Source organism: Nymphaea colorata, chromosome 1, assembly GCF_008831285.2.
Source record: "Nymphaea colorata isolate Beijing-Zhang1983 chromosome 1, ASM883128v2, whole genome shotgun sequence".
Taxonomy (NCBI): Eukaryota; Viridiplantae; Streptophyta; class Magnoliopsida; order Nymphaeales; family Nymphaeaceae; genus Nymphaea; species Nymphaea colorata.
The window spans coordinates 27,302,889-27,329,815 of NC_045138.2; the positions used below are offsets into that span (position 1 = coordinate 27,302,889).

At 37.9% G+C, this 26,927-nt stretch overlaps 3 protein-coding genes across 3 annotated transcripts; all 3 read left to right on the plus strand.

The window, feature by feature from the left end:
• Window positions 1-3,497: 3,497 nt before the first annotated feature.
• On the plus strand, window positions 3,498-8,551 carry LOC116245537 (mitochondrial dicarboxylate/tricarboxylate transporter DTC-like). The gene is made up of 6 exons (XM_031617027.2): window positions 3,498-3,767; window positions 4,257-4,340; window positions 4,670-4,731; window positions 6,454-6,815; window positions 7,902-8,116; window positions 8,209-8,551. Exons 1-6 carry the CDS (start codon window positions 3,654-3,656, stop codon window positions 8,263-8,265), a joined length of 894 nt encoding a protein of 297 aa, XP_031472887.1. The 5' UTR covers window positions 3,498-3,653; the 3' UTR covers window positions 8,266-8,551.
• Window positions 8,552-11,506: 2,955 nt separating this feature from the next.
• Window positions 11,507-19,911, plus strand: LOC116246041 (uncharacterized). The gene is made up of 10 exons (XM_031617725.2): window positions 11,507-11,714; window positions 13,314-13,489; window positions 14,071-14,202; window positions 14,282-14,332; window positions 14,793-14,889; window positions 17,128-17,174; window positions 17,824-18,040; window positions 18,960-19,089; window positions 19,201-19,243; window positions 19,705-19,911. The coding sequence occupies exons 1-10, from the start codon at window positions 11,654-11,656 to the stop codon at window positions 19,774-19,776; spliced, it is 1,026 nt and encodes a 341-aa protein (XP_031473585.1). The 5' UTR covers window positions 11,507-11,653; the 3' UTR covers window positions 19,777-19,911.
• Window positions 19,912-24,290: 4,379 nt separating this feature from the next.
• LOC116245727 (transcription factor bHLH87-like) lies at window positions 24,291-26,572 on the plus strand. The gene is made up of 2 exons (XM_031617240.2): window positions 24,291-24,689; window positions 25,005-26,572. Exon 2 carries the CDS (start codon window positions 25,093-25,095, stop codon window positions 26,296-26,298), a length of 1,206 nt encoding a protein of 401 aa, XP_031473100.1. The 5' UTR covers window positions 24,291-24,689; window positions 25,005-25,092; the 3' UTR covers window positions 26,299-26,572.
• Window positions 26,573-26,927: the final 355 nt, after the last annotated feature.

The following is a 26,927-nucleotide window of genomic DNA, read 5'->3' on the forward strand; positions in this document are numbered from 1 at the left end:
CAGGTAACAGACGGAATGGGAATACATTTGCGCTCCACTGGAGTAGTGAGAACGCGGCCTGGGAAGGATAGGAAGGTCGCTGATAAACCCTAACTGGGGGACAAGGCCTCAGTCAGTAAGGGTTCTACCGCTGGCGCATCGAATCCGCAAAGCGGACGTCACGTCGTCCATTTTGGGGTCCTTATTGAAGATACAATTCCCAAACTTCCAATTTTATGGTATTCGACTCCGCCATCTTCAGGGTGGTGGTGAGTTTCCGCTTCATTTTCCTTCATTTCTGGGTTGGAGATTTTGTTGGGACTCTGAATGTTTTACGTCTGTTTCAACGTTGTAGATTTTGGTTTGTTTTTTCATGTGCGTTGTTGCTGTAATCGTCTCTTTGCCGGTTGTTTGATGATGTGATTTCGTTGATGCGAGTATATGAAGATTCATCCTCTGTATATTTGATTAGATTTGGGTTTTCAGTAGTCTCTTGCGCTCTTTCTCTATCTCTCTCTCTCTCACTTTTTATTGGCAATGAGTTCGATGAGCGATTGATATGGTGCTCTAGTCGAACATAATATTTTTACAATTGCATAGGAATTCTAATCTAATTTTCTTGTTCTTTTCTTTCACTGGTCCATGATTGATTGTGGTTCATATATGATGTTCTCGTCCTGTAAATCTTGTCACTTGCCATTAAGACTCACAAATTTTCGAATGAAAGAGCTCAAGCAAACGCTTCCTTAACTATGCCGATTCACTTTATCTTCTTTATCGTTTGATCAAGTTGTTTTTTTGTTATGTTTTTTTCTTAGTTTCTCATTCACTCTACTTATTTTTTCTAACTTTTAGATTTTTTCTTTTCTGGCTGAATATTTTGCAATAGTTTCAGCTTTGCTGACAAATAACTGAGAAAAATCTCACTATTAACGATACCTGTGACTATGTAAAGGCTGTGAGTTAGTGTCACTATTCTTCCTCTCTCTTTATATATATAGTTCTAATCATCTAACCAAAACTGTTCATTAAAATAGATAGACGGTCGAAAGAAAAATATAGACAAAGAATATAAACTATCTGCTGCTGCTGCTGCCTGCTTATCAGTCACGATCTACAACCCTTCAGCCCGAGCTGCCATTCCATGACTGGTACGAAGTCTACTTGAACGGATGGTAGAGATTCAGTTGGTAAAGACCTGTGGGGGTTGGTGTAGGAAGGTGGACTATGGCCTTGCCTTCACTTTTGCAGAAGGTACATCTACTCTCTCACATCAGGTAATCCCCAAACCTTTGGAAAAAATATCACTGCCGGCTTTTGCAAGATTCAGCTGGTTCTTGGCCCGTAAGAGAGAGAGAGAGAGAGCAAAACCAGTCTAAATTGAAACTGGATTTTCAAGCGAGAGTTTAAGAGGAAAAAGGGATTAAGAAGACGAGTTTTCAATGGTTCTTCGGGTTCGGGACAGTGGAATGGACATCTCACTTAAAAAAAAAAATAGTTTTTTTCTTCTTCTTAGGATTCTCCAATTAAAAAAAAAAGATGGTTGTCATTTGTCAAACGAAAAAACAAAAAATAAAAAAAAAAAGAGAGAGGAAAAGTAAGAGAGAGAAAGAAGAATTTGGAAATATAAAGTCTACGTTTATATATATGAGGTAAGGGCAGGCCCAGGGGGCCATAGCCTCCCCTCTAACAACCTTCAAACTTGAAAGAAAACAAAATTTTGTTAAAATTTTGAAAAAATTACATTGGAAACTCCTTTAAAATTCTAGGAAAACTTAATTCGGCCTTTTTGAAAATTTTAAAAATATAATTTGACACATTCCGAATAAATAAAATTTCTAACTCTGCCGCTGATCTAATTTGGTTAAGGTTGGTAATAAAACAAAAGACAGTTGCAGCATAAAATGTCATTCGTGACGCTGCTTCGCTTGTTCATGACATCACAGAGCACGCTCACCACAGGAACGATGTGCATAAGACAGTGACTTTGGAAAGCTGAATCATTTTGTAGTGTGAGCTGCTTTAGGACAATGGCCCATCCAAATCCAACTTGCATGGCCGAAATATGGATCTTAGGACTAGATCTGGATCTGTGTTTCTGATGCATATCAGCTTTGCTCTACTGCTTTGGGATCTAATCTATTTTATATGTATGATCTTCATCTGGGTCGCCATGGATCCGATTGGTTCCTTTGAGCTGAATAAATTGAGGGGCCTTTTGGATGGCTGGAGCATTGCATCCAAGAGAAAGATGTAAGCAGTGGGTTATGGATCCAAGACTTCTTTAATTCATCATGCTTTGTTGCTTCATTATCATGCTCAATTAGCATTTGTTTATGAATCTAGTCAGAGTAACCAAGCCATCGGCTATATATGAAGTAAGGTATACACCATATACCTATCTTTAATATATAGAGTTTAGATGGTTGTAGAAGTTGCGGAGCATATTTATTAGCAGTCAGGAACTTGCCTGAGTGCTACTAAATGTAGGTTGCATCTGTCTCAAAAAGTAAGACAGATTCATGATGATAATTTTTTTTTTAAGTGTCCAATAAATCTAACCAATTTCATGCATTTCCAAACGGCTCACACGGGACTAAATGATTTGAATAGAAACATAAACCTAATATCTCCTTTTAGTTTTGTAAATAACTTGGGAAGGATGAGTTTATTTAATCTATTTTTTAGAACCAGGCTTTCTTAAAAATGATTTCTGATGAAACCTGATTTTGATGTCATACAAACACTCTTAAAAAATTGTTTTGCCTTAAAAAAAATGTTTTAAAGTATAATCTAAATACTATCCAACCCAAGAAGCTTAGCCATTGAGTTTTTTCTTTTATATAAAAAAAAAAAACATTGTTGATGGTATGAATGCCCAATTGCACCTAGCATAGATAGCCATCTCACAAGGTCTCAACCATTCAAACATCGTACATATCGATGGTATGTTTCTCTTTTTTTATTTTAAGGTGAGTAGTTTATTCCACTGCTGTGCTTCATTCTAGTGTATTACTGTCTCGAAGAAAGACTACTTGTTTTCATTCTAGTGTATTACTGCTTCGAAGAAAGACTACAAGAGCATGCTTAAAGACCTTTTAAATGGTTGATAACGACTATAAGATTTAAATCTCATATTTATTTTTTATAAGATAGATTATTTTACCACCTACGTTACTATAACCCCTAGATCTCTTGAGGTAGCGATGGTAAGTTTTAACATCATTTATTGATATGATAGAATAGGTAGGTGGTAGGTTCAATGGAGCACATATCATGGTCTACCACCAAACCCGAGTAGGACCATCAGCTGCACTACACCAAACCAGGAACCCGACCCAAAGTCAATTCTTTCACATGTACCTTGCCTTCACCGTGCAAGCAACCAACGCTTTCGTTAAGAAAAATGCCCTCATTAATGTAAGATTACTACTTCAAGGCAAGAAGAAATTATAGTGAAACGCGAGTTTCCCGAGGACTTTTATGGTCATTATGTCACCCTACATTTACCCTCTCCTCCCTCTTGCTTTCCTCTTCTTTTGGGGAGGGAGGGTTCGCTAGCTTTGCCAGCCACTGCCGCGTTTTTTGCGCTCCTCAGATCTCTTCCTCTTCCCTTTAAGCGCTCCTCTAGAGTCTCCCTCGGGTCGTCTTGTCGCAGAAGAGAGAGAGGGAGAATGGGAGAAGCGAAGCCCAAATCCGGAGTCTGGCAGGGCGTGAAGCCGTTCGTGAATGGAGGGATGTCGGGGATGCTGGCCACCTGCGTCATTCAACCGATCGATATGATCAAGGTGACCCATTTTGGTGATGCTTGGTTTTGCAGTTCATCTTGAAGTTTTGGATGTCGTTTTGGTCGCTGCTAGTTGGGGATTGGTTCGTTTTCATGACGTCGATTTAGGTGTATAAATGGGTTATGGCGGTGAATCCATAACAACCATGTTCTTTTTTTTTTTTTTTTTCCTTTTCTTGGGTTTCCTTCAAAGATCTGCATATTTTGGTGATGCGTTTTCGTTTGCGTGTTTAGGCTCTAGATATTGGCGTTGTCTGTGTGTTGTAGATGTTCAGATCCGGAGACTGTCTTTTGATTTACGTTTCTCTCGAGGATAACCCGTTTCAAGGGCGGGAATTTGATTGGGTTGGGCGTGTGAACTCTCTCTCTCTCTTCCTCCACCCCCAACCCCCACCACCTCCCTCGGGCATGTGTTATTTTCTATTGTATGATGTACCAGTAGCATGGGGTATGACTTTTCCTTTCTTATCTTGATATTTCTGATTTGCAGGTCAGAATCCAATTGGGTCAAGGATCAGGGCTTCATGTTGCGAAGACTATGCTGCGAGAAGAGGGTATGGGTGCTTTCTACAAGGTTCGGCGCATATTTTTGGATCAATAGTTTAATATGATTCCGAACTCTTGATTCCATTCTACGTAGTTGTAGGAATGCGCATCTTTGAATTTCATGGTTAGTTAGTCATGATGATAATATCATTGAATTTGAATGCAAAGTACCACAGATTTTGCATGGTAGGTCATAGAAGTTTTGTTCTTTTACCATTTTGAAGACATCTGAATCTCTGTACATGCGTATTACTTAGGCTACCTTTTCCTTTTAATGCTTTTCATGAATTTGGAAGTAGTTAGAGGCATAGAAAATGCGGAGATTATCTTCCTATGATTTGTGATTTGTTGTAACAGGGGTTGTCAGCAGGATTACTGAGACAAGCTACTTACACCACAGCGCGGCTTGGCTCTTTCAGGTATACTGCGAATGCTTTGACGTGAACCATAGTCCGTTCCTATTATGTCCAGTGGAGTTTCACTTTTTCTGATGACTGTCCTGAGATGCATAGCTTGTGGCATATATGAAAATCTTCTTCCCTATGGAACAACAATTTGAGTAATATTTAATGAAAAATCTGCTCTGCTTTTAGTAGTTATACTAAAGAAATCTTTCTTTGAAAGCATTGACCATTATTGTGGTTAGTTATGCTTTTATGTATGTAATATGGATGTCAGAATTGCAGCTTCTTGTTTATTTATAATTTTTGCATTTATTTCATAGGGGAAGAAACATGAATATCATTGTATTCAAGCTGCCAACCTTTGTTTGTTTTTTATATTTTAATTGAGTTATTTCTAATGCAATATTGGGATAACGACAAGCTAAAACTCTGAACAGCTTGCTGGACCTTAGAAGCTGAATCCTAAATATATGTAGTTTTGGATAAGCATTTGTCAGGTTATAGTTTCAATCCTTTTATAAGTTAATCAGCTGGAGGTAGCCAAAGAATTGGTAACCATAGTCCTTCATTTCCAGAAATGCATTTCTTTTAATTACCCTACCCATTCACCCCCAAAGCCATTTCCGTTCCACCAGTCTTCAAATACTTTCTATCAGACACCATAAGGGTTGAAGAATTTTTCACTTACAGGTAGTCTTCCTAGGCTAGAGGTAGGATTTCAAGATGCAATTTGTCCTTTGCTTTTTCTTGTATGGGGACGAACATAGGGTTTGTTTATTTGAATGATCTAATGATTTTCATATTATTTGATGCATATTTGAAGTTTTAAACCAACTGAACCTAAGTCACATGGTAGTTGGTACGTGGGGGAGGCCCACGTACCCGTACCAGTGTACGGGGGTACGACTGGGTATGTTTGGATCGGTTATGGGTCGGAACTGATCCAAACCACAAAATAACATTGTATTAGTCTATTTATGTTATGAGATTATATGTAGGATCTATGAAAGGAACCTTGTCTTAATGATGTGATGAGCAATTTTGTTTTTTGGAATTAAAAATATATAATTATTGCCGTACCGCCGGACCATTGGCAAAAATGCTGTGCTTGTACCCGTACCTATGTGACATACTGAACTTTTCCATTGGTAGTGTACGGCATTTCTTTGGTTTTTGCTACTCACAAGCTAATGAAAAGTATGCATTTTTCTTATTCCAATTGGAAAAAGAGGAAAAGTTGTAGCATGCTTGAAAATTATTATCATTCAGATTAGGTTTGGCTCAAATTCCAAACCCAAGCCAAAATTAGCTACTAATGCTTTAATCATTTTTTGAACCTAAGTAGTGAAAATGAATTAATAGTGGTTTGAGTATTTAACCATCTAGTCTTCATGTATATATGTATGTATATGGTTTATATATATATTTCAGAGGTAGAATTATGAGATGGTGTTTTATGCTCAATATAATGTGTTTCTATCAACTGTCTAATGTTAATTGTTTATTTGTTATTACTGGTGGTGTATATATGTATGCGCATATATGCATGTGTGATAATGACGCAGATGGTTTCTCATTGCTTAGTACACTTGAAATGTGGACTTATCTTAGTGGCAATATTACATCTTTGGTGCACACTTCACTCGAGTTTCTTGATCTAGTTGCTTGTTCTTCGATGGTCACATGATTTATGTTAGATGACTTGTTAAATGAAGCATTCCTTCGTTTTGATTACAGGGTTTTGACAAACAAAGCTGTTGCAGCTAATGACGGGAAGCCCCTTCCACTTTATCAAAAAGCTCTTTGTGGGCTTACAGCTGGAGCAATTGGTGCATGTGTTGGCAGTCCAGCTGATTTGGCACTTATCCGCATGCAAGCTGATGCTACCTTGCCAGTTGCTCAACGCCGAAACTACACAAATGCTTTTCATGCTCTGTACCGTATTGTTAGTGATGAAGGTGTTCTGGCCCTCTGGAAAGGAGCAGGTCCCACTGTTGTGAGGGCCATGGCTTTGAATATGGGCATGCTTGCCTCTTATGATCAGAGTGTTGAATTTTTCAGGGATAACCTTGGGTTCTCAGAAGTTAGCACTGTGATTGGTACGATTGAGCATACTTGTATTTGCGTTCTATTTTCTGTCTTGGTTATGGAAGTTGTGCAGATTGGCATCGGTTCATTCTTTTAAAATTTTCTATTATGCTTCAGTGATGGGTTTGGACTTATAGGTTTATCCTTCTAATAAACTAAACAAGGAAATCACATCTGATCTAACACTAGAATATACTGAACATTTTATGATCAATTTTCCATTTGTAAGCATCACTTATGAGATCATTGTTTAGAGCCCTTTTTTCTTGATTTAACTTGATGACATATAAAATTGTTGTTTGGTTAAAGCCAGTTCTCTATTCAAGTTTAACATGTTTTTGGTGTCTCTTTTGTTGTGTGCACTGACTGTTTGGCATAATTCTTTGATTCTCACATGGTTACAACACTGATGCTGCTTTCTCCATTTTCTTATCCCTTAATGATGATTCCAGACCTGTAAAATCAATACTTTTTTTGTGCTGGGGCATAATTTCCAGTTCTACATGCCTTTTTTTGATAGCAAGCTGAGATGCTAGAGAAGACTGTCATACCCTCCTTGCTTGAAGTATAAGCTTTTTGTTTTTGTGCCGGTAGTAAGAGACCATTTATGTAATCTGGAGAGGCTGTCTTTTCTATCAGAGTAATTTGTTTCTTTACCAGTGGCTGCTATGTGGGTGCCCCTGTTAGTGATATACCATCAACAAGATTCTTCGAAAACATATAACCAGTTAGTTGTTTCTTGATTTTGCATGATCTAGTAGAACATTGCTAGCATTTTCACTGTGAAGATAATACAGTGACATTCTGATGGTGAACATTATTTGTCATGGACAATTCTGAAGTTGAACCCTTGTTTTGTATATTGGGGGTATCTCAGTGTCGGTAGACATGCATTTCAGGTGGTAGAGTCAATCAATTGTCTTATGCTATTCAATATGGTGTTATTATTGCTGTGACTTTGGGTTCTGAAACATCTTTTTCCGGTGTTTGGAACTCTTTATTATGGTGCACCAACCTGGCTGCCCATGCACATTTGGTTGCTCCTTAAGCAAAGATCCTAGCAGTTTATTATTATTTATTTATTTTTGGGTGTGCAGGGGCAAGTGCTGTTTCTGGGTTTTTTGCATCTGCTTGCAGTCTGCCTTTTGACTATGTGAAAACCCAAATACAGAAAATGCAGCCTGATGCTACTGGGAAGTATCCATATACTGGTTCTTTTGATTGTGCAATGAAAACTTTAAAGTCTGGAGGACCTTTCAAGTTTTACACTGGATTTCCTGTTTACTGTGTTCGAATTGCACCACATGTGATGGTATGTTGCACTGGAACTTTGTGGTTAGATGCTCCATAATTTGCTAAAACTTTATGTTGTACTGATGGACGTACTATTGTTTGGGATTGCAGATGACGTGGATATTCTTGAACCAAATCCAGAAATTCGAGAAGACTATTGGGTTGTAAGGGTGCCCGTATCAATGTTTGTATTTCACAAATTCTTGTTCCTCCAATTGAGGGGCGTCTTCAGTTTTATGGAAGTCTGTTTTGTTTTTGTTGTTATTAACTGTGCCCAGATTTTCTCTTCTCTGGGGCACTGAACTTCGTCGGAGTGCGCAACTGGTTAACCAGATCTCTATTAGCACTCGGTAAACCATATTTATTCAGTAGTCTGCAATAGCACTGAGAAGAGATTTTGAATAAGTTTTCAAGAATGAAGAGCGGCACTGTGATTTAGGCTGTTGGTTTTTCATTTGATGTATCTTTTTCCTGTGGCTACTATAATTCAAGCTTTGTGTATGGTGTAATAAGCTTCTGGTCATCGATTTGCTAGGTGAATAGTTAGGATTGCTTGAAGATTGTCTTTCTTGTGAATGAGATTCAGTCGAGGAGCGACTGACATTTTCCTGCAGTACTACTGGATTGTGTGCTTGAAGTACTCGGTTTCTTTTTCCACTTTGGTGTGATGTTAATTTAAGTATAATCCAAAAACATTCAGAATTGAATATGCCGTTTTCCTACTGGATTTCCACGTTAGAGGCCTCTTTAGAGTGGTTATGAAGATGATGGTCCAATTAATTCCGGTCCTATTGAGCCCCATCATCACTGTGCTTTGATCTAATTTAATGACCAATGCTCACAGATTAGTTTCTGTATCCTTGCGGTTGTATGTTCAGGTCTTTCTCTCATTTGGGCCTAAAATAAGGTACTCCTTTTTCTTTCGAAAGCCAAAATTTACTCTTTCAGTTGTAACGTTGAGGGAAATCCATTTAGCCAGATTGCAACAGGAACAATAGACTTATCTTTGGACTGAGGAAAGCTCTGACCTTAAAGTGAACTTTTGGGCTTGGGTTCCCTTTAAGGACATAGATAGTGGATTTCCACACATAATGCTATTATATTCACTTGGAGTGTCCTTTAATGTCATAAGGTTGTCACGGATTACGTCATCGTTACTGTTGGCTTATGATGTTCAGAGATATCATACTCATAAAAGCATGCTGATGACATTGACCTAAAACCATCCAAAAGAGGACAAAAAGATGAGCTTTTGTTTCATTTAATGCTTGACTATAGAACAAACTTGAGCATTGTCGTAGTTTCTTTTATATGGCCGGTTTTTTCGTCAAAAATGGTCAAGCAGGGGCATGAAGGTGAAGTCTGGCCTCTTGGAAAACTTCAGAAGTTTTGTAGTCTGCATAATGGTGGTACTGCTATATCATTCAAGCTGACGAAGTTCTCACTTGAGGGATAGCAGAGTAGGTTTTATGGGTTTCTTTTGGCATGGGTGTTGTTTGTACCGGCAAAATAAAACAAGAGTTATGTGCCTGAAGAGATCAGAGCAATGGACGGAGTGGGGCTGAGTTTTCATTTTAAACTCCTAAGGTATCAACTCTCTTTGCTGTAAAAAGAAGGCCATCGATGCACAAATTAAAATGCGGTTAGAGTGGCACCTCAAGACACTAAAAGTAGACATTGTACCTTAGGGGGGTGAGAGGTTGGATGAGGCTTTGGCCTTCAGTTGGCTGGTGAGTTTCTTTGGCTCATCCGAAAATAAAATGAAAAAAGTGGGGGAAATATTAGAAATTTAAATAAAAAAGTAGATTGTTAGCAAAATTTGCCATTCTTAAATATTTGTTCGAAGCGCATGCTAAAATACCCTATCTCACGTTCATCCTAATTCCATAATTGTTCCATATCAACTAGAAAAAGATTCTTCATTCAATCGATGGACCACATTTTATCTTTATATAAATATAACAAGACGACTCCATGCACTCGATTGTTTATTTATATTCTGATTGAGGAGTAATACCAAAGTCTTTCAAAGTATTTTATCTTAGCGTAGGTTTGAATTAGGCCTAGGACAAAGTCAATATGGTACCTATTCTTTTGCTTTAAGTGTAAAATACGATATTCATGCACCTTAAAGTTCAAACAATGAGAGGAGGTTATTTTAAATTCCCTGTTATACCCATAGGCCTAACACTGAGCTAATAGGATATTCACCTCATCAATGATACAATGGTTGGCTCAATTTCATTCCTATTGAAACTGAATCGGACCCAATTCTATTGAATTAGCGGAGTAAGAGATAGATTCTTCATTTCAACAAGAGAAGGACAATTTCTTTGATTGCATTACAAAAATCATCGACACACTTGTAAACAAGGTGCTCTACCAATTGAGGTATAGACCTGGCCATATATATCTTATCTTACAAATAATTTTTTTTTGGTCAACAAAGACATTGCATGATTTAACATGGTATCCTAATAATTTTTCTGCCAATGATTAATTTCTTGGGAATGATTAGTATTGCTTAGAAGCCATATTGATACAATATACATTCTTTCTCTTTGTAATGATAAATGACCTACTTAATCCAGTGGTTAAAATTTATCTTTCTTACATGTCATTGGTGCAGTTCCAATGGTAGGCATGAATGAATTGGATACCAGTCTATGAATGGCACCTAATAAGGTCTTCCTACCCAGATTTCCTTGACCGATTTTGCATGTTTCGCTTATTTCCGTCCTGCTTAGTCAATAGATTATACTTGATTGTGTAAAGTTCTATATAATGTATCAACAGAACCTTTTTATTTTTATGGATTATGAGAATCAGCTACTGCAAAATAACATTGATAGCCTCTACTTTGAATCAATTATTTCTCTCTCGCCCTTTGATTTACTCAAATTAGCTTCAGCTATTCATATGCTATCTTTTCTGATGAAGATCATAACAACGTTGCTGCGTTAGAGGAAGGATGACTATATTGATTCAATATACTCTAATTGCACCCTCGGTACAATATTGATGAGCTCACCAAAGATTATGTATTATTATTTCTCAAGTTCCAGATCTCGTATCTTTCACGAAATTGATCTTGCTTTGACAAAGTATTGGAGATTAATAATATGCTTACTGAAACTTATGATAATTATCTAAGTCTTTGCGCAAATTTAAGCATATGGTATTAGTTAATAAAAGAATGAACGCTTGGGTGTTTATAAACCTTTTCAATAGGCGTGGGCTCTGTATCGTTCCAATTTTGTGGGATGTCTCATAATAGGAGTGGGCTCGAACCAAGTGGCCATTGCTCAAACTCAAACCCAGAAAACTTGATCCAGCTGTACGGATCGATGAAGGAGACACCCCACAAATCAGAATGGGTTAATTAAATGAGAAGCGAGGCCTTTGACTCCAGTAGATTCCATTTTGCGCTTTTTGGTCCCCTTTCTGTACTCAGTGGCCTCTTCATATTTCATTTCTTCCTTTTCCTGCGAGGGAGAGTGTGGACGATGAGAATTTGAGGAGGCATAGGAGAAGAGAAGTTGGTCGATCGAGAAAAATGTCTTCCGGAGCTCCCTCCTCCGACCACCATACTTGTATCCCTCTTCCTGCAAAATCTGGTATTGCTTCATTGCTTGTTGTCGTTGATTTGATCTGCTCTTCGAAGAGTTCTTTTATTCCTTTTTTGGTGGTGTTTTTTGTTTGTGGAGATCTTCCTGATTCGTTGGATGGAAGATGAAATTCGAGAGCTTTTTCTTTGGGTTTTGCGGGATTGTTCAGTTTTGTCGTTTCTCTTTTTATGTTCAGAAGCTCTTTTGTTGGTGGATTTCATCGTGAAATTTTCGAAGGGGGATACTAATAGAGCGTGTGATCTTCAACCTTTTTCTTTCTTGGGGTTATATTTCTGCTTGGTTCACCTCCTGTTTCTCGGGAAAGAAATCGTCGCATGGATTGCGTGATCGACTTTGCGACTTTGTTCCATTTTCCTTTTCATGATTTCGTTGGTCTTATGAGGTTTCGTCGATATTTTGGTGATTATTGAGTGAGCTTGCATTCTTCTAATTATTCTTCTTCCCTCGCGTTTGCTTTTACCGCGCTGAACCGAATTTGGCGGGAAGGGATATCCCGGTGAGGAATCATTTTAGGAATTATTTGATCGAATTATGAACCTGTCGTGTTTGTCTTCCGGGACTGCTTCGTTCTCTTTCTTTCTTAAGCAGTTCATTTGTGTTATTTCCTCAGTTTGTTTTCGGGACTTAAAACAAAAACTTTTACGGGCACCAGCAACCTTGGTGCGCTCTTATCATCTTCCGCTAATAACAGATTACGGAAGATCTTAACCTGATCGATCTTTACGAAAATTGCATTTAGATGGTTTCATCTCATTTTTTTTTAGTTTTCTTTAGTTATTTTTTGGCTTGAATAGGTTATGACCATGCTGCGGGAATGCTGAGCCTTCACTCCAATTGCCGTGTCAGCATGTAGCTTGGCTTATATTATTTATGCTATCTTCATGACAACAAAGATCTATATTGGCATTTTTCGCATCCTTTTTCTAATTGAGGAAGATGTTGTTATTTTTGTTCGTCTTGTTGGCCAGGGGCTATTGATCGCTGTCAAGAAACTGCCAGATTTTAAAGATGCTCTGTTGCCGTCCATCTTTCTGATTGCAACTAGATAAGAAAATGGTCTCCTAGAGCATCATATTGGAAGGCAACTAAATTTTACTGCATAGACGCATCTATTTTTGTTAAAATTTTAACTTTTTACTTATTTTTGTTTGGGGTTTTCCGTTCTTGTTTTTCTCACAAATAGTTCCGTAGTTTGGATATTGCTACAATGTTTTATTGGAAAACAAGGTACTTCTTGTCCAACTCCATAGGCTGCAGTTATGCTTGGGGACTATGAATGTTATCTCACAGCCCGTGACAATCTCAAATCAATGAAGCTGTTATGGGCCAAAAATGTCGTTCTGCATGTTTGGTTTCTTTTGTTATTTTAAAATATTATTGCTGATTTACCAGGCTGGTCTTATTTGGTGGCACACAATTCTTTCTTGGTCTTGACATGTCATGTTTGATTCTTTCAAATCCTTCTAATTCTTAAGTTCTCTTATGATATATGTTTTTTATGCAATTCAAGTTACATTACATGTTGATTATGCTTGTTGGTAATGGTTCACTTCTTGGATGTGTGATCATTTGCTTAAAATTTGCTAGGTATCAGCAGTCCAATCAATGAGGCTGATTTCCCACAAGCTCCCATTTACATAGTTACTCATGCGTCTCAACTCCCTTCTGCGTTTTTGGAGCCCTGCGTGGATAGTCAACTGATCATTGGCTTTGACTGTGAGGGTGCTGATCTTTGTCGGACTGGTGCTCTTTGTGTCATGCAGGTAATGCTTATGTTAACCTGGCTTTATTGCATTAAATAATTTTATAGTCACTTATTTTTTGCTGCATGTTATTGTGCGCATTTTTCACACTATTCATATTCGTTTTCTTGGTTTAGAAGAGAAACACGTGACATCATAGAGTGGAAGAAGCCTTCAAAATTGAATATTCCTTATCATAGTTGAAAAAAAAATATAAATATGAAATAACCAATGTAATTTTGTTGTTTAATCATATTATTGATTTAGAAATACACTTTGTGTAAATATAAATAAAAGCAAAAAACAAAAGCAACTGCAGGTATGCACTTTATATACTTGGACGGTTGTCCTTTATGCTAATTCCCATATTTGAGATGTTGATCATATATTGTTCGATCCATTCATAAGTAGTATGAGCCATCTTGACATTAACAATCAAATAATATGAGCTATCCTATCATCAGAACGGATGCGGCCTTTTGGAAGGAACGAACCACCTATCCATTAATTAATGCATTATTTTGGATGATTCTTGCATGAGAGTAACTAGAAGGTATTCTGAAACGGCTAACCTCTTTTAGTAATATATGTGCACTGTGCAGCTTGCATTTAAAGATGCTATATACTTGGTGGATGCTATTGAAGGAGGGGAGCTGCTTATTCAAGCTTGTAAGCCTGCTCTTGAATCAAGTTATGTCAAAAAAGTTGTTCATGACTGCAAACGGGATAGTGAGGTTTGCTTTACCTGCATTATGTTGTAGTCCATTAGTCATTTAGTGTTTGGTTAATTAACAAAACACTGCCTACTTGCAGGCACTGTATTTTCAGTTTGGCATTAAATTGCAAAATGTGATGGATACCCAGGTGAGCATTCATTGTTGTTGCATAAGGTATGTATCCATGTCAGTTTCCAAAAAATGTTCTTACAATTACATATGCACAGCAGTTTCACAAATTATTCTTAACATTTTCTTTTTTTTGCAAATAATCTATGTAAATTTTCCTTTGACCACTTATAGTGGAGGCTTCTGTATGCTCTTTATTCAATTTCTGACTATGATTTTAATGAAGTAGTCACCTGTGCTGGTCTTGATGGTCAGTGGGGAGGCACCAGATTAAACACATAGTTATCACAAAGTACACAAATCTTAAAGTTTTGATTTTTACTTTTTGGCATACTGGAAAGCTGAATACTTCTTCATCCACCAGAAAACTTGTCAACGTTTTCAGGCTAATAATGCCTTACTTGGTCTCAAGTATAATGGCTATTTGGCACGCTTTTTCATATGCTGACATGGTCAGCAAAATTTTTTCCTATTTGCAGATTGCCTATACCCTGATAGAGGAACAAGAAGGAAGGAAGCGGTCCCCTGATGACTACATTTCCTTTGTGAGCTTGCTTGCAGATCCCCGCTATTGTGGTATTTACCTTTCTTTCCTTTTGCTTTTCATTTTATTTATCCTGGATTATGTCATTACTATGTTGTAGAATGATGAGTTGGTTGAGAAGAGAAGTTGATTAAGTATCATGTGTACAAATACATATACATGCCTTCTTTCAATTTTTCTAATGTTCTTTGTACGCTGAGAATAACAGTTGATGGGTTGGGTGAGAATAGAACCTGATCCTTGGTCCAACTTTTGAATGGTGTTATGCATTTTAGGTCCAACTCCAGAACTTGCAACGAAGATCCATATCCAAAGCCATTTTAGTTAATGTGAACTATTTTCAATTTGCTAAATCCAATTGGCTTTTTGTCCAAATGAAATAGCAATGGTGCAACTAGCATGTAGAATTGCAAGAGCAAGAAAGCTGCTTTAAGTTAGCGTGAAGATAATGGCAATGTATATGATTGCTTATAAGGGTAAAAAGTCTATGGCACAAGGAAATGCTGACTGAAGGTTAAGTTGGTCATCCTTTGTCAATCAGTATTAGTGACTTCCGATTGGCAAATTGTCAGTGGTTTGGTAAGCTATTGAGTGTTTGTTCCTTTGTCTGGTTGTATACCCTAGATTGGATAACCAGGCATAACTTAAAGGTGAATATCCTGATCTTCCTAGGTAAAAGAGGGTAGGGCCATACACATTCATTTGTTCATCACTATAAAATGGCATATACATTTCAGTGAGTCTTGTTAGCATTTTTTTCCTCACCGGAAGGTCAACCATTGAAATCCACATTGTCGCTTGTTCTAGTGTAATGTAATAAAAAGGTTCAGGAGTGGGTAAAATTTGTCTTTTGCAGGAAGTCTGGGTTTGATTGGTTATGGTGTATTTAGTTGGATAATTGTCAACATTGTCTTGCCGTTAAAGTACAACATATCAGGTTGGATATTCTTGTGATTGTTCAGATGATTCCTTCTGTTAGTCTGTTAGTTAGTGGACTGGAACACAAAATAGGGAGACCTAGTTCATGTCTTGCTGTGTCTAGTTATGTTTATGTTGGTCTGTGCATTATGACATTTTAATGTGGAGGTTATCCTTATGATTGGTGCTTGTAAGATTGGGGCATTAAAATTCTTGTAATCATTTTCATCCTGTATAATTCTTCATGAGTTTAGATCTAAGAGTCCAGAGGTAAAGTGAGTTCGGTGTTCATAGCAATGTTGTCAAATGTGTAGCATAACCTCTATAAGTTGCATCCAAGATAAGATATGTACCATAAGGTAACATATTGCCGTCACAATTTTTGATAAAAAACATTTTTAATCCAACAAATCAACAAATTGCTTATAAATTAACTGAAAAGAAACATCTCATCAAAAATTTATGTTACCTACACAGTGAAGCTACAATTTCACCTTCAAATGGCCAGGAAATTGCATGAGTATCAATGAAATTGACATGCACGTTTTCATTAGAAATAAACCAAATTAATAACTTAAATTACTTCTAGTACTTAAATGGGTATGAAGTATGAACTATGAAGTAAATGAGCTTTCATGTGTATACATTGTACTTGTCGATTATATAAATAACCCTAATTTTGATTTATGAAATCAACTTTAGCATTATGTTTACCTTAAAGGTATACAGTATACCCCACAACAAACCTAAATTCAGGCTTAAGGGATTTACGTAACTTCACCTTTATGTGTCTTGAAGGTCAAGCGACGTGCATATCATACCATAATCTCACCCATTGGTTGTATCATTGGTTGCATGTGATAAGTACACTTACATCTCTAAATTGGAACACAGTATGGGTTTCCCCATAGTTACTACACCAATCATCAATTGTCTTTCGGTACATCCCAATACTTGCAACATTGGTTCGTAGTGATGTAAATGTTGATTGTGGTAGCATTTCTAACTTGTTTCTGTCAGACATGAGTTATTATCTGGCAACAACTTATCTTGTAGAACATGACCTTATACAACATAGGTCTCGTCTCCTGCTCTTTTCTCACATTTTTGTGTTTGACATCTAGCATTAGTCCTTTTATCCTTTAGTTGGACTTGCACCTCTGCTGGATAATGTTGAGCATGACTTTTTCTACAATGGACCTTGTGATCTTCATTAGATGTATCTTAGTTTGACTTTAGTTTTGCTTTCCACTGATTGAGTAATGTGGCATTTTCAACTCATATGGGTTTGGCTTTTGATACACATGTCTCCAGATTGATACGCTTGTCCTCTTTTGATGGTATGATTGTAGGTATATCATACCATGAGAAACAAGAAGTGCGCAACCTTCTTCGAAAGGTTAGTTTTCTGAACATCGTTATTATTGATAATTACATTGTTGAACAATTCCTCTGGTCTGCTTATCAAAATATATATGCATTACACTGACACATGCTCATAAAGCATCAGTGCCATCAATAAAAAGAGAAAATGAGAGAAATGTCTTGTTGTTTTCTTGTGCACTCTTGATTTTGAATTACAAGTAGTTTCTAACTATTATATATCTTTAATCATAATGCTCATTGGTTTGGTATTAGATCATCAAGTAAGATTTTTCCCAATATCCTGCCCTGAATGTTTGAATATGTAATATACTTCATAAATATGTGACATGATCCGCAGCCTTGCAGATACACAAAACTATAATTGAGTAGGTATCATCTACTAGGTTCTGAGTAGCACACCAAAAATTGACCTTGTTTTGGAATGCGGGACCAATGGTATCCATATATAGCAGGTGGTATCTGGTTAAAGGACTTTTCTGAAAGTAATTCTCTGAAGTGGTGGATTTATTCAAAATACAGATCTGGAGAAAAATTTATATCACCTATACTAGTATACTTTCATATAATGCATAGTTCATTTGTTTATCTAGATTACAAGATAAACCTGAACATGTTTCATTTCAATTCTTGGTCCTACATAATTTATGTTTCTTCCTTTTCAGGACCCTGCATTCTGGAGTTACAGACCATTAACAGAGATGATGATCCGTGGTGCTGCTGATGATGTTCGTTTTCTTCTTTACATCTATCACAAGATGATGGAAAAGTTGAATGAGCAATCCTTATGGCAGCTTGAAGTGCGTGGTGCTCTATATTGCCGTTGCTTCTGTATCAGCGATAATGATTTTGCAGATTGGCCAGCTCTTCCTTCTATTCCAGGTGTTCACATTTTTAAATTTCTATGTTGAATTGATTTAGCCAGTTTGCTCTTTTCTAAGAATTGAAACTGATGATCCTTTAGTGTTCACTATGGCTTGACTGGCCATAAGAAATTCTTGAGATTCTTTTAATATCAGGCTTTGCTTTTGTTGCACGATCCAGTTCAATGCCTGAAGTGTTCATCCAAGGAAGAAATTTGCTTTACCCAACTCCCCTTTTCGATAATCTTACCTGAAATTCATTAGGAATGAAGACCCCAAAATCAACAAACAATATCAGCTTGATTGGGAGTAATCAATCCATATTTTTCCAAGGCTTACTATCAAAGTCCATAAGAAATCAAAAGAATTTTGGATCATATTTAGTTATATCCAAGTGGGGGTGCTAACACTGTAACTTTACCTGATTCCTTCCAGTAAAGATTAAGATAATCTATGTTGTTGTTTATGGCATCACTATGATATCGAGTTCCTGGCCTATCCATCTTACTACTAAGGGTTGTGCCAAACGATTGGAATGGCCAGCCCCAACATCGAGAGTCTAGAGACATCCATATTCTACATAGACGTGTGTAGTTGAGAAACTATCAACTTTATTTCCCTTGTTTTGTCTATGTGTATTTTCAATGCCTTGTTCATTCTTTAATGATGCCTAATTGCAAATTCTGTGGCATACCATGATACAATTAAGGAAGAAGAGCCACAGCTGCCTTTTTTCTGATTGGACTACTAGAGTGATTTTCTTGTCAAGTGTTTCATAGTTGGTAGATATAATATCCATTAGGTTGGACAACAAATCACTTTTCTTTCTCTTTTCCCCATACTATCTTTTTATTTTCTTCCTGGCCAAATGATGTGAAATGTCTACATGCATATCAGGAATGTTTTTCTGAATTTGTCCATCTCTTTTTCCTTGACAGATAACCTACTTACTGAGGGCAATGTTCCTGAGGGCGAGATTCTCTCTGTTATAAGTGTACCTTTCGGCAAAATGGGGCGGATTATTGGAAGACGAGGGGCATCTATTCTCTCTATCAAACAGTGTTGCAAGTAAGTTGCTCATTTTTAATGAGCCAGAACTTTATATTATGTAAAGTTTCTCAATTCAATAGGTGGCAACAAGCTCCTGAAACTTTAATTTCCCCCCTTCATTCACAACAGTGCGGAGATTTTAATTGGAGGTGACAAAGGGCCGCCAGACAAGGTAGTTATTAAACTCCTAACTTTCCTACTTTTTGCTTCTTTGATCTGAACCTTTTCAACTTACTATAGTGGTAAAGTGAATAGTTGACTGCCCTCAAATGTTCGAATTCTTTTGGGTTATAAAATCTGAAAAACTATCGACACATCAGAAAGCTTCATAGAGAGCAAGGAGATTGTACCCCCCAAAAAAGAAGAAAACTCCATTAGAGTATCGAAAAGAAAGCTTCATTAGAGATCAAGGAAAATACACAAAAAAGCTAAAATATGTGAACCACAGTACATGATATTGCATCATCATATGGTAGCAATATGTCGAGTCAGAGGTCTCTCTAACGAGTCTGGTCAAAATTTTTAGCTTTGTTTATAGATATAAATGATGCTTATAATATGTGGATTTCACAGACACATATTGGGTTCGCATGATACTTATATGGTAATTTTTTTCCCCATTATGTGGAGCAGATTTTTGTGATAGGGTCTGTGAAGGAGGTGCGGAAAGCAGAAGCCATCATTCGTGGCCGGATGTTGGACTAATGGCGAACTTATATTGCCCAATCTGCTTTACTTGTGCATGTTTTGACTAACTCAGGCTTGATGTGTGGTTTCCCTCCATGTAAGGCTACATTCTACCCATCAATAGTGCATTTGCACCAGGATCATTCTGCTACAGCTTCCAAATTTTGTGCGTGTGTGTGTTTGAGAGGGAGAGAGAGAGAGAGTCCATGAAATTGGGGAATCATTCTCAGTTGCGCACGCACTAGGAAAGAGACTTTGAGGTTGTTTTTAATGAATGAGGCTACTTTTGGCTCGTCATCTTGCAAAAAGGTCCTTTAATAACCAACCAGCTTTGACGTGCAAAGCCAGACCAAGCCTTACCGTTACATTTGTTATCTAGTAGACGCTGGTGCATATATTATTCTGTCACAGCAAGGGAACCCGTCTAACAAATATTATAATTTGAAAATGACGCTGTATTAGCCAAGTCAATATCCTCAATGGGATGTTGAATTCCAGATTTCTTCTTCAAAGTGGTGCTGCTAAAACCAAGGCTTCTGTCCCTTCGTGGGTCGAATATGGTTAATGGGAATGGACTTATGATCGTCCTTTTCCTCTGAAGTTCGGGTGAGCTTTAAGGTTTGTCTCACTGCCTGGGTGAGAGCCAAAGCTCTTCTTTTTCTCCTTGCCCTTACTTTACAGGCTACGTTGGTAATAGGTGGCGAGATATCTTTAAGTTTCAACTTACATATACAACCCATTCGCTTAAGTTCGCCAGAGTTATGCTCCTCGGAACCCTTTCTCTCATAAATTCACCATATGTTTTTCCATATAAGTTATTTAGGAAGAGTCATGTGATGCGCCAAAGGCATATTTTGACACAAGATTGTGAGATCTGCTGCCAGTTTAGCTGTCTTTACTAGCTTAGGCTCTTTGCGTGTCCTCCATTTTATAAGGAGCAATCGAGTGCTCGTGGATGGTGGTACAGCCTACGAAAGATAAAGGCTTTTTCTTACTTCAAAGCTCCAATTCTTCTGCCAATAAGGCATCGTCCTGTTGGGTCGGGGCTGGACTCGATAAAATCAAGAATTCAGTAACATTTTCTTGGTATGACCTCGGATTGTAGCAAGAAGTGCTTCACCTTAGTCTCTTGGCATAATATTGTTTTGGGTATGCTTGGCTCCAGCTTATATATTAAAGAGAATATATATATATATATATATATATATATATATATATATATATATATATATATATATATATATATATATATATATATATATATATATATATATATATATATATATATATATATATATATATATATATATATATACCCACACGACGGGAACAAGCACCTTGGAGATGGTGCAGCATGGGCCTGTATGGCTGTAGGGCATGTTCCCCCGTTTAAGATAGTAAACGAGAAAATACTGCTCATGGTTATGCTTTCAAAGAACTGATTATTCAACTGATATATTATGCTTTGGCAAAAGATTATGAAGCGAGTAGGCTCGGTTTAAGTTATTGCATCACTTCGTAAGTAATAGTAAAGGTAGAAGAAATACTTAAAAGGGATTTGTTCTTATGTCTTTTGTTTCTAGCATGCAGGCTTTTTATGGACCGTGAAAACAAGTTTGCATATCCAGGGGTTCCCTCGATAAGCTTAGAGGAGCTTACAAAAGTAATTGGCCTACATAGTTTATTGAACAAAGAACAAGCTTTGGATCTCTCTCTCTCTCTCTCTCTCTCTCTCTCTCTTTTAATGTGTAGGAAGCAAAATGAGCAACAAAGATCAACAGTCGACAGTGCTTCGAAACTGTACACTTTTAAAAATCATGATTTCATTGCTTAGATTTATCCCTAGAGCATGCTTCTGACAAAAAAAGAAGATGAGCCGAAGCTGTAACATCAAAAATATATGAGACAACTATTTCAAAAGCTGGGTCGTCCATAGGAACCCCAAAACTTGGAGAAAAGCATTCAGTTTTGCAGCTCAGGGTTCTATTTTTAAATTTACCAGTCTTGAAACCGTGTTGATGAAAGAAATGAGCACGGGGAGCCTTTTTCACTGGAGGGTAGATAAATTGCCTAGAAAAGCGAGCAGAGCCAGGTTCAGTTTCCCCGAGCAAAGAATCGTTGTTGGTCCATACCAAACGTTGTGTGTGTGTGTGTGAGAGAGAGAGAGAGAGAGAGAGAGATTACCGCTGAAAACGACAATAAGCTTTGATATGGTTTTTTATTGTCAGCAGAATGCGGCCAACTGCCTTCACTTAAAGAAGTGAAAGCCCCTACTTACAGACTCCTCAACAGTAGACCTCAAGTCACTGTCAATTACTTGTTTATTACACTTTGATCCTTATTTGCTTATGAAATCTGTATTCTTTCCAAATACCCAGATATAAACCAGAGCTGGAAAGGCCATTCACTGATAAAATAACATCATCCTTTTTAAAGAATTTCATTACCATGATCTTTTCTTTTTCGAGAAAGTTTTCCTGCACCACGATATTATTATTGTTATTTCTTTTCAATGAGAAAGAACCTTTCTCTGATGGCAAGCTAGTTAACCTGTCTATCTGATACAAAGTTGACTGTGGCGGGAACCGATCTCTATAAAAGGCATGCAAGTTCTCCCCCATTGAGATTTGAGCCGATGATCAAGAGGACTTCGCGATCACGGCAAGGGACCGAACGCCAACTTCTGCGTAAATAGTAAACTTTGGAGTGTTTATATCCCCTGATTCACTACTACCTTTCTTTCCATCCAAGTCCAACAGACTTCCAATCCAGGAAGCCAGTATCAGATTAGCTTGAGTTCTTTTAAAAGATGCATCCAACTTCTCGTGCAATCCAAATATTACAGCTATAAGAAGTTCTATACTGAATTTAGCTGTGCTTGACTCCAGGGCCAGTCCTGAACCTTGATCGATCATGTTTTAGAGAGAGAGAGAGAGAGAGAGAGAGAGAGAGAGGGAGGGAGACATTTAAAGTTTGAATGTTTTTTCATCCCCTTATTGACAAGGTGGGGTAGGCCTGACAACCACACAATTATCCTAGCACCTATATATGTAATTCACTGTGGGTCTTAAGCCCAACCACCGGCCAGATATATGGAGCTCTTGCTATCCTGTGCACAGATTTTTCTCGAAAAATTTGCAAAATATTTTATTGCTCAGAAGATCATATAGTCTTTTATTGGGTGGGTTAATTAATAATCTTATAACAGTCACATCCTGAGTCCTGAGCCACCCAACGAAACTATGGACTCTTATTTATGAAATCTGACTATACTTTTTTCTCCGCATATTCCAGATCCCATGATCAATCAATCAACATGGTTCATCAGGTGAACAGTAGCAGAAAGAAGCCACTCCAGTACCTGTAAGCTACTCAAGAACATTGTCACTCGGATATTGAATAGAAGGGCATCTTAATTGTAGAATAATCAATGGTAAATGGGTTTTATTTTTCTTTCTTAGAGAATGGAAACTTGGGTGTGCTTGTGAAGAGTAAATAGCAGAAGTTTGAACAGGATTGGCTCCAAAGAATGCCTGATTTACAGTTGTTTCTCCCAGGGAATGTGCTGGGGAAGGTGATGGTGAGCAAATTGATATGTCAACATAAATGATAAACCAATGATGCATGTCGACCTAAATGATAAACCAATGATGCGAGAGAGAGAGATCTTCTCACCCACTGAACAGTATTCATGACATGCATGTGGCTGAAACCAGAGCCTACATATCTGCCCATTTTTAAAGAGAGAATTTCTTTGGTGGGAGACCTTTTACTACTAATTTCCAAAAGGTGCTTCACATTGGCTGCAGCGACAGGCTTTCTGGTGATAATTCTTAAATACATGGACCAAGTTAGTTAAGATTCTCATCCTAAAAATCAAAGGCTATCTTTTTCATGTCCTTATACTGCTAAATACTGAAGCAGATTTTTAATTTCTGTTATTAATAGTACGATACTATGCATGAGGCTTATATAAAAAGTACAACCACATTTTTCTTTCCCTTGCTACAGTGAAATTAAATTCCCCAAAAGTACATTTAGCTTCTGCGGATTATACTTTGGAAATAATCGAGCTTACCATCTTTTTTCATTTAAATAATTAACTTTAAGTATGATGTTGGAGATGCAAAACATGACCATGCGGCACATATATAACTGTTATGAAATTAATACTATTTCATAAATGGTGCTTCATGTATTACTATATCATGCTGACATGCCATCCATGCATCCGGATGATGGTGATGATTGTGGTGGACCAGTTATGGTGGTGGTGAAATGGAGAACTCTGGCTGGAAGGTTGAGAAGAATTTTATATCTGTAATATGACTGTAACCATGGCAGAGCGCATGGAATGCCAGAAGCGACCAAAAGAGATGAAGGACCTTTTTCCAGATTATTCAAGTGCCTCTACTACCCTCCCCAGCAGTAAAATACACGCTTCTATTCAAATACTTATCCCAAGGTTCTAAGTTATCGTATACTTTATTAATTTGTTTCTTTCCAAAAGTAATTTAGGAAGCATGTGTCCTAGCAGTCCAGGTATAGACGTCCCTTCTCCTTTAAAAGCCAACCTTTTTCTCTCTTTTTGCGATGCTTATCAAACCAAGGGGGCACAGAGAGAGAGAAAGCGAGAGCGAGGCTGCGAGAGAGAGAGAGAGATCTGAAGGTGGTGTTGAGTGCAGCAAGACCCATGTTTTCCTTTTGGATAGTTAAGCTTTTCTGCCTACTCACATGACCAAAATTTATGTCATCTGCGGTTCAAAATCCTCTGGGATCCATCATTCTTGTCCTGTACTACCTCTGATGACAAAAATGATGGTTTCAGAAGCTGGCTTCTGCAGATCTCACTGTGGTACTCGTTGAGCTTTTCCTGCAAAAAGGTGGTGCAGAAAAATCCCAGTGATCTACACAACCAGAACGTATACTTGGTATGCTTCTAGTCTTGCACAATTTTCTCATCTTCGTGGATTACATCTTTTGTATAGAAGCTGTTGAGGTCATCAGCCACTTGCTATTCCATGAGAAAATAGATTTGTAGAGAAGAATGTTTTGAAGTCATAAAACTAGACGTTCCTCACTTTTTATGCAGAGAGATTCTCTTTTCCATCTTACCTCGTTTATCTCGCCACATCAAAGTTTTCAACCGGCCCTCCAATCATTCATTTCTCTTTCTATTTTTTTTCTCCTTTTTAAGTGGTTATGGTTTTCAGCTCAGTGGTCATTTTATGCTTTTTCTGCAATAGATTTTGCAGGTTTGAAATTAGCTGCTAATAGCAAAGAACTGATACACAGAGCAAAGTCATCGATCCCAGGAGTTCTACAGCTTGGGAAATGGAAGGATCCGGCTGGGAGGATCAGCCTTCTGCTGCTACTCTCTTGAATGCAATAGGCCTAATTCCTTGGAGTTTCACGGGTGAGAGTTCTTATGACCTCCCAACGTTGTCGCAGTTTTCTGGTGTTGGTGATTATCATCGACAACAAGCTCTCACCAACAACTCATCAATTGAATCCGGTATGGAGGAGAGAACGGTAGACCAAACTGTGGCCTTGGACAGCAAATTCTTTTACTCGAGCCCAGAAATTGATCATATGAAGTTTTATGGTGTTGGATTCGTCGACAAAGTTCAGCAGGAAGATCAGCTGAAACTACCACCAGGTGGGCATTGCTTCAACAAGCCTTCAGTTCAGCAAGAAACAGATCTCGATCCACGGCTTGGGTTGTCGGCGGACTCTCTGAATTGCATCATTGCTTTAGCAAATGGGAGCAGAACTGCGCCGGTTGAGCACGATGGTGTCTCTTCTCAAATTCAGACTCTCGTTCCAGAAAACTCTTTATTCTCGCCGAATAAGAATAGCTTTTGGACAGTGAGTTGGGGAGCTGGCGCTAGTGGTGCAATTTCGTCTGATTCTGCTGAGCAGGATGAATCAGTTTCTCGATCATCTTCTCAACAAAGCAAGAAAAGAAAATCCCCGGAAGGAGCGAGTTGCAGCTTCAGCCTTGGAGGTGAGAATTATCTACGGTTCGACGCCTTCAACTCCACTTCGCCGCCAGCTCAAGACGGCGGTTTCCGGCTCATCACCGAGAACTCACACAAGCAAAAGAAACCCAGACCGGACAAGCAAGAGAAATCATCCAGCATCAATTTCCTGGACCCAAATTCACCCTTCATGGAGCCTGACACGGAAGCAATTGCTAGCATGAAGGAAATGATATATATCGCAGCAGCACTGAGACCTATCAATCTGGCCACGGAGGGAACGATGGAGAAGCCCAAGAGGAAGAATGTGAGGATCTCAAGTGATCCACAGACGGTAGCGGCAAGGCACAGGAGAGAAAGGATCAGTGATAGAATCAGGACACTGCAGAGGTTGGTCCCTGGAGGTACCAAGATGGACACGGCAACTATGCTTGACGAAGCTGCAAATTATCTCAAGTTTCTTAAATCCCATGTTTCTGCTCTTCAATCACTAGGAACAGTCACAAACAACATGAATTATCAACACCAATCGACATCGTTCACCATTAACAGGCCTTAATCCATGTGGTTCACTGATCATGTTGCTGAATATGAGGAAGAAATTTGAATAATTAGGTTCATCATTACTAATGTGATGCAAACAGCAGGAAGCACGCTTGTTCTTTTGGTGTATGTTGTCCCTAGGATATGTACATTTCCATTGTTGGTGATCTGCAGCTTTTCACTTTCAGTGACAAGAAATGCAGACCATCCAAAGATATGAATTATTATTTTTTTTTCCTTTTTACTTCAGCCCGAGTATCATCAACGGTGCATAAGATTTGAAATTCTTGTTCTTGTTCGCTTCAATTCAAGAAGTAGTTATTTTAGTGATTAAAGGTGACAACATCTTCTCATTCTTTTCGCTTCTGTTCTTTGTTTGTTGGAATTTCTTTGTTGGGCCGTCATGAGGCCATTCCTGTAACTGCTTTAAGAGAATTCAGCAAAAAGCCACTCTCATTGTCGCCATTGGCGTGTCACAGAGGCACAACGACACGACAAGAGATCAGAAAAGTTATTTCGGAAGTGTGACCAAGCGAGCACCTCAAACTTTTCAGTGACAATGCTTTTGATAGTCTTTAACCTTGAAAACAATTTTTTTACACTTTTAAGGCAACAGTAAAAACACTAAAAATAGTCACATATCCG

What these genes read in the sequence shown, in the direction of transcription:
- LOC116245537 (XM_031617027.2), top strand. Translation starts at nt 3,654, where the DNA reads ATGGGAGAAGCGAAGCCCAAATCCGGAGTCTGGCAGGGCGTGAAGCCG. An exon ending in GTATGGGTGCTTTCTACAAG is followed by an intron (nt 4,341 to 4,669) that starts GTTCGGCGCATA and finishes TTGTTGTAACAG; the next exon opens with GGGTTGTCAGCAGGATTACT. An exon ending in GCGCGGCTTGGCTCTTTCAG is followed by an intron (nt 4,732 to 6,453) that starts GTATACTGCGAA and finishes TTTTGATTACAG; the next exon opens with GGTTTTGACAAACAAAGCTG.
- LOC116246041 (XM_031617725.2), top strand. Translation starts at nt 11,654, where the DNA reads ATGTCTTCCGGAGCTCCCTCCTCCGACCACCATACTTGTATCCCTCTT. An exon ending in TGCGCAACCTTCTTCGAAAG is followed by an intron (nt 17,175 to 17,823) that starts GTTAGTTTTCTG and finishes CTTCCTTTTCAG; the next exon opens with GACCCTGCATTCTGGAGTTA. An exon ending in ACAAAGGGCCGCCAGACAAG is followed by an intron (nt 19,244 to 19,704) that starts GTAGTTATTAAA and finishes TATGTGGAGCAG; the next exon opens with ATTTTTGTGATAGGGTCTGT.
- LOC116245727 (XM_031617240.2), top strand. Translation starts at nt 25,093, where the DNA reads ATGGAAGGATCCGGCTGGGAGGATCAGCCTTCTGCTGCTACTCTCTTG.